Here is a 7,619-nt window from a genome sequence, read left to right on the forward strand (position 1 = left end):
GCTCCTTCGAGAAGATGAGGATATCATCCAGGTAAACAAACACAAAAATACCAATCATATCTCTCAGAATGTCATTCACCATACTTTGGAACACAGCAGGAGCGTTGGTCAGTCCAAACGGCATCACCTGGTACTCGAAATGTCCCATCGGAGTATTGAACCCAGTCAACCACTCGTCTCCCTCCTTGATCCGAACCAAATGATAAGCATTACGTAAATCAAGCTTCGTAAAAACCGTAGCACCCTGTAAAGAATCAAAAGCCGAGCTCATCAAGGGCAGGGGATACTTGTTCTTGACCGTAATATCATTCAAACCCCGATAATCAATACACGGTCGAAGAGAGCCATCCTTCTTGCTCACAAAAAAAAAAAATCCTGCTCCCAGAGGTGATGACGAGGGCCGAATGAGACCTGCAGCTAGAGACTCCTTGATGTAGGTCTCCAAGGCCTCACGTTCAGGTCGAGAGATCCTGTATAACCGTCCCTTGGGTAAGGAAGCTCCAGGAAACAGATTAATCGCACAGTCATAAGGTCGGTGGGGAGGAAGGGACTGAGCCTTCTGTTTACTGAATACTTCACCCAACTCGTGAAATGTTTCTGGAACCAGGGACAAATCAGGAGGAACAGAGTCACTGATCTGACTGGAAATGGCAGGAGAACAGGCAGTCCTAAGACAGTTAGCATGACAATCAATGCTCCAACTAGTTACCTTACCCGTCACCCAATCAAACGAGGGATTGTGTTCCTTCAGCCAGGGGTAACCAATAACCAGAGGAACATGGGGTGAGGACAGAATGAAGAAGGCGATAAACTCTGAATGATTCCCCGACAACAACATCTTAACCGGTTCAGTCCTCATAGTGATCCGTGCCAGACTACTGCCGTTCAGAGTGGTTGCTTCAATGGCTTCCAGCAATTGCTCCTTAGAAAGCCCCAGCTGTTCCACCAAGTCGGCATCAATAAAGCTGCCATCGGCACCTGAATCGATAAAAGCGTTAATCTCTAAGCTCTGATCCTTATTCATAAGGGTCGCAGGAAAACGGGGTCTGACAGGATTCTGGAGAGGTTGAATCTGGCTCGCTGGGCAGTTTAACGAGCGCTGTGGACAAGTGGAGATGTAATGTCCTGAGCTACCACAGTAGAAACAGCTGTTGGTCTCACGTCTACGTTGGCGCTCCTCCTTAGTTAGCCCGTGTAGCCCCACTTGCATTGGTTCAGGATCTGGTGGCAAGACCCCTCCACTAATCCCGTGTGGGGAATAACGATCAATACGTTCTGGTTTACTTCCTGAACCGAATGGTAACCGAGTTGCTGATTGATTGGATGGGCCCCACTGCTTCTCCCTCCTTCTCTCTCGGACTCTATTATCTACCCGAATAGATAAAGTGACCAAGCTGTCTAGATCACTAGGCTCTGGATAGGATATCAGCTCGTCCTTGAGTTGCTCCGACAACCCCTGGTAAAAAGCCGCTTGTAGTGACTCCTCATTCCAACCACTCTCCACAGACAATGTCCTGAACTCGATCATAAAGTCTGCCACACTGCGAGCTCCTTGGCGAAGAGTGAACAAACGTTTAGCTGCGTCCTTACCTCGGACTGGATGATCAAAAAGCCTTTTTAGCTCTCCCGTGAATTCCTGGTATGAAGACATGCAGGTCCCCTGTCGTTCCCAAACGGCTGAAGCCCATTCCAGAGCTCTTCCACGCAGCAGTTCAATAACAAAGGCTATCCTAGCCTTGTCAGTGGCGTAAGAATGGGGCTGCAGATCAAACACTAACCCACACTGCATAAGAAACGAACGGCATCTTCCCAAATCCCCTTCATATTTATCAGGCGTCGGTACCTTGGGTTCACGGAAGGAAAATGCATCAGGCACGGCAGGTAAGATGGGTGAAATAGGTGGTGAATGAATCGCCAGCAAACTGAGCTGATCCTGGATCTGTGTCAAGCTAGCAGATAATTTCTGGATTGCAACCGCTATCTCCTGTAGCTCCGTCTTGTGTTGTCCCAATGTCCTCCCCTGCTGGGTAATGGCATGGCAAACGGAATCCAGGTCCGCTGGGTTCATTCTAGGCCGGATCGTTCTGTCACGATTCTTCAAAGTCGAACCCAGAAGCAGACCAGGACAAGGAGAGTAGGAAAAAGGTGAGTATTTATTTACAAGTGAATGGGTAGATATATCCAGGTGGTGTAGCGGGTAGCGGTGATGAGAGTAAATAGGTGGATCCAATGGGGAAGCGGAATCTTCTGACGACCAGGCGGGAATGGGGTAAATGATCCGGGTGAGTAACTGAAGACAGAACAAACAGAGGTAAGTTCAAGGCAAGCAATACGTAACAAACAACAAAAACAACTTCTATCCAACTTGAGGCTGATACTCTGGCACAACATACTGTTCATGGCTAACGATCCGGCAGGGAATGGATGTCAGGTCCGGGCTTATGAAGAGGAGAGATGATGATCAGGACCAGGTGTGCAGATAGCTGATGGGATACAGGTGCGGATAATCAGAAACCCCAACTGGCTACATTGCCCGGCAACCAGACAGGGTGCGTTCCAGGACGCCGGAAAAACTCTCCAGGACAGAACATAGGCAAAAAACAGACTCAGGAAAAGGGATTCGTGACAGGCGGACCAAAACGCAGCGTGGTGGTTATTCATGGTTCTTTAATAAAGACACTATACATGAATAAACTAACAAAACAAGAAATGTGAAAAAAACAAAACAGCAACAATCACCCACAAACACACAGTGAAACCCAGGCTACCTAAGTATGATTCTCAATCAGAGACAACTAATGACACCTGCCTCTGATTGAGAACCATACTAGGCGGAAACATAGAAATACCCAAACATAGAAAAACAAACAGACTGCCCACCCCAACTCACGCCCTGACCATACTAAATAATGACAAAACAAAGGAAATAAAGGTCAGAACGTGACAATACTGTTACAATATTAAGATAGATAGTGTAAGTAACAACAACATTTCCCAGGAGATAGACACATCTGATATGGGCAGAAAGCTTAAATTCTTGTTAATCTAACTGCACTGTCCAATTTAAAGTAGTTTTACAGTGAAATTGCGCCTAATCTGGAATAATGCATTGTGACCTTTTTCTTGCATTTCAAAGATGAAAAAAAAAAATCATGTTTTTTCTTTTTGTTATATTTTACCAGCTGTAATGTGTTTGAGATACATTAATTTCACATTTCCACAAACTTCAAAGTGTTTCCTTTCAAATTGAATCAATAATATGCATATCCTTGCTTCACTTCTGAGTTACAGGCAGTTAGATTTGGATCTGACACTTTAGGCGAAATTAAACTTTTGTTACTGACCAAATACTTATTTTCCACCATAATTTGCAAATAAATTCATTAAAAAATCATACAATATGATTTTCTGGATTTTTTCTCATTTTGTCTGTCATAGTTGAAGTGTACCTATGATGAAAATTACAGGCCTCTCTCATCTTTTTAAGTGGGAGACCTTGCACAATTGGTGGCTGACTAAATACTTTTTTGCCCCACTGTAAATATGTAAATATTCTTATTCCATCCCTTTAGATTTGTGTGTATTAGGTAGGTGTTGGGAAAATGTTAGATTACTTGTTAGATGGCACCAGAAGAAATGGCAGCAGTTTTACGGGTTACATACTACCTCAATTGGGCCGACCAACCAGTGCCCCAGCACATTGGCTAACCGGGTTATCTGCATTGTGTCCCACCACCCGCCAACCCCTCTTTTATGCTACTGCTGCTCTCTGTTCATCATATATGCATAGTCACTTTAACCATATCTACATGTACATACTACCTCAATCAGCCTGACTAACCGGTGTCTGTATGTAGCCTCGCTATTTATAGCCTCACTACTGTATGTAGCCTGTCTTTTTACTGTTGTTTTATTTCTTTACCTACCTATTGTTCACCTAACACCTTTTTTGCACTATTGGTTAGAGCCTGTAAGTAAGCATTTCACTGAAAGGTCTACCTACACCTGTTGTATTCGGAGCACGTGACAAATCAACTTTGATTTGATTTGAATTCAACATATGAATTAATAACTTGTAGAATAAATGTGAAATCAACAAAAGCTTGAAGCAATTTTTTTGTTGAATACTGGGTTGAATTAAAATGATAGCTATTGAAGACATAGGCCTAATAAGCATGATTGATGATATATGATTGATAAAGTATATTTACTTTTCCTTTACTCTGTTAAAAATCTACCCTTTGAAATGACCCCGATTGCAGTAGTGAATGGAGTGAGTTTTTAAGTGGAGACACATTTATGCAAGGTTTGTCTAAATTGAAAATTGGGTACCATGACATAATCCCGTTGTTGAAATTTCACCCTCTAAATCAGTCAAACATTGATGACTTTTGCAAATCCAATGTATTTTAATAAATTCCACATCACAATACGTTGACAAATTACATTGAAACAAAGTTGATTCAATCAGTTTGTGCCCAATGGAATGTTACTATCTTACCTGAGGGAATCTTTCACCCGCTCCTTCAGGAGAGGTCTGGTGGAGTGAGTCCGTCTTCTGGCCAACTTGTCCAAGCAAAGCTCGTTCATAACATCCCTCTCCACGTAAAACTCCCCAGCCCTCTGCTCCTCAACTCCCATGGCTGTCTTCCAACACTGAATGTCTGTGTGTTTATTGCTTTGTGTGTCTCTCTCTTTTCTTTCTGTCTATGTCTCTTTGTCTGTCCTTCTAGTCTGAAACAGTGTGCGGAGGAAATACCTCTCACAAAAACCTCTCACAATTATCAACAAACTGTCAATCACCCTGATAAGAGGTACAAAAAGCTACTCTATGTTCCAAGCTAGTCTGAGTGTACTCCTGGCTGTGTCTTTGTTGGTATCTCAGTTGGACCTTCCTCATATCTGGGTACAGGACACAATCCCTGATATTCTGGTTTTCAAAGAGACTTGGCTGACTGATTCGGTCTCGGATAAGGACATTGAGATTTGTGGTTAAAATATCTTCAGGTGTGATATATTGCGAAAAGGGAAAGGAGTGGCTGTTTATGTACAAACAACACATGGCATCATGTTGTCTAAATATTACTGTTCCCAAGAAAATTAGCTGGTTATAGAAAAGCCAAATAAACCCAAATACACGTTTATTTGTTGCTGGGATTTACCACTGTGATTACTGAAAACAGAGGATTGATCAACAACATTGCAGTTAGTTACAGTATGGGATCTTACTTTAAGACAGGAAAATAATCCTGCAGCAACAGGAAATGTGAATTATTATGTGGATTGCAATAAATGTGTTGATACATTTTTCGGGAAGGGAAAACCAAGTCTGAAAATTCAAAGGAAATTACAAACTTCAGAAGACTTTTTCAACTTCAAATACACTAAAAGTTTTATGTCAGGGTGCTCAAATGAATAACAGTTAATGTAATAACTTTTCTGAATGTTTTTCAATTTTGTTAATAACAAAACTGGTTAATGTAATGTAAACAAATGATTGTTTTCCTATGGTTGAGAAGCATATTTTGAAAATCTGAGATGACAGTGTTGTTAACAAAAGGCTAAGCTTGAGAGCTAGCATATTTATTTCATTTGCGATTTTCATGAATAGTTAATGTTGCGTTATAGTAATGAGCTTGAGGCTGTATTCACGATCCCGGATCCGGGATGGCTAAGTGCAAGAGGTTTTAAGGGGGTGATACGTTTTTGAAAAGAAATTAACATTTTCGACTTGACTTCCTATGAAAACATATGCCTTATGGACAAGTAGAAAATACTATATTATGATAATAAAATTTGACAAAAGTATGTTCATACCGTTCTTATACATGTGTAATTGACCAAAAAAATGAAAGAATTTCGAAAAACGGTCCAGAAAGTACTTTTTTAAGCAGTATCAAAAACTGTTTGAAAAGAACAGGGGAAAGCTGAGTGAATTGATCCTTGATGCCACAGCAAACAGGGAATGTGGTATATCTGTTGATAAAATAACAGAAATGTCCACAGAACGGTGGGGAAGGAGTGTGGAATTCGGTAATCTAGGTCAATACCAATCATCCAGTAAGGTAGAATGCGTATTTCTGCTCCCCCTTTTCCAAGGACGAAGTGCTGATAAACTTGAAGGCAATTAAGAAAGAATCGGCAGGAAAATATTTTTGGATTGGGACCCAGATGATTAGGAGCTAGCAGCAATCTTTTCAGCATGGCTGCTAGCAGGTAAAATACCCAAGACCTTTAACCTCTTGAAGGTAGTGGGCACTATTTTTATGTTTGGAAAAATAACGTTCCCAAAGTAAACGGCCTATTTCTCAGAACCAGATGCTAGAATATGCATATAATTGACAGATTAGGATAGAAAACACTCTAAAGTTTCCAAAACATTGTCTGTGAGTATAACAGAACTGATATTGCAGGCGAAACCCGGAGGAAAATCCAATCAGGAAGTGCCTCTTATTTTGAAACCCTTCTGTTCCTATGCATGCCTATCCTCCATTTAAAGGGATATCAACCAGATTCCTTTTTCTCTGGCTTCCCTAAGGTGTTAACAGTCTTTAGACATAGTTTCAGGCTTTTATTTTGAAAAATGAGCGTGAAAGATCACATTGCGTAAGTGGATAGGTGGGGGCTCTCAGAGTGAGTAAAGTGAGTAAAGCCGCCATCGGCCCTCCCGCTGTTATTGAAAAACCTACACTCTCGGTTGATATATTATCGAATATATATTTTAAAAACTACCTGAGGAATGATTATAAAAAACGTTTGACATGTTTCTGTGGACATTATGAAGACTATTTGGAATTTCCGTTTGCGTTGTCATGACCGCTCTTTCCTGTGGATTTCTGAACACAACGCAACAAAAAACGTCGGTATTTTGGGTATAAAAACAATCTTTATGGAACAAAAGGAACATTTGTTGTGTAACTGGTAGTCTCGTGAGTGAAAACATCTGAAGATCATCAAAGGTAAACGGTTAATTTGATTGCTTTTCTGATTTGTGACCAAGCTTCCTGATGCTAAGTGTACATAACGCTATGCTATCGATAAACTTACACAAACGCTTGGATTGCGGAGACGACAGGTGGATTAACAAAAGGCTAAGCTGTGTTTTGCAATATTGTAATTGTGATTTCATGAATATGAATATTTTTTAGTAATATTATTTGACTGTTGTGCTATGCTATTGAGCGGTTGCTGACAAAAAGGATCCCGCGACAGGGATGGGGATGCGTCAAGAAGTTTTAAACAACTGTGTTTCGAGACAGAAGTCGAGTACCACCTGGAAACAGCCTCAGCAGTTGCTGAGGGTGTGTAAGAATAAGTCCCCCAATGCAATACTTTATGTCCCACTCATAAACATTTTGATTAGGCTGGAAAATGATCAACAGTCCCTTATAAACAGATTGAAATGCAATTATTTACCGGAATTCAATAGACTCCAGTTCCATATATGTCCCCGAGATCCAGAGACAGTGGCTGGATACCTTAAACTTGTGAGGGGAGATCAGTGTCAGGATACAGCTCCCCAATCGAACATTACCAACCGCTCCCAATCGTATAGACTCACAGAGATGGAGGGAAGTTTTGGAGCGAGGACTTACTTTTATTCCCACCAAATCGGATAG

General features: G+C 41.3%; 1 protein-coding gene across 1 annotated transcript in view; it reads right to left on the bottom strand.

Moving 5' to 3' along the window:
- LOC110508402 (solute carrier family 26 member 6) overlaps positions 1 to 5,003 on the bottom strand; it is a 35,964-nt gene extending 30,961 nt beyond the window's left edge. Inside the window, exon 1 of the mRNA XM_036966719.1 lies at positions 4,502 to 5,003. Coding sequence (XP_036822614.1) covers positions 4,502 to 4,641 — 140 coding nt within the window. The 5' untranslated portion in view covers positions 4,642 to 5,003. The remainder of the gene's footprint in view (positions 1 to 4,501) is intronic.
- Positions 5,004 to 7,619: the final 2,616 nt, after the last annotated feature.

Source organism: Oncorhynchus mykiss, chromosome 28 (assembly GCF_013265735.2).
Source record: "Oncorhynchus mykiss isolate Arlee chromosome 28, USDA_OmykA_1.1, whole genome shotgun sequence".
NCBI classification, from domain to species: Eukaryota; Metazoa; Chordata; class Actinopteri; order Salmoniformes; family Salmonidae; genus Oncorhynchus; species Oncorhynchus mykiss.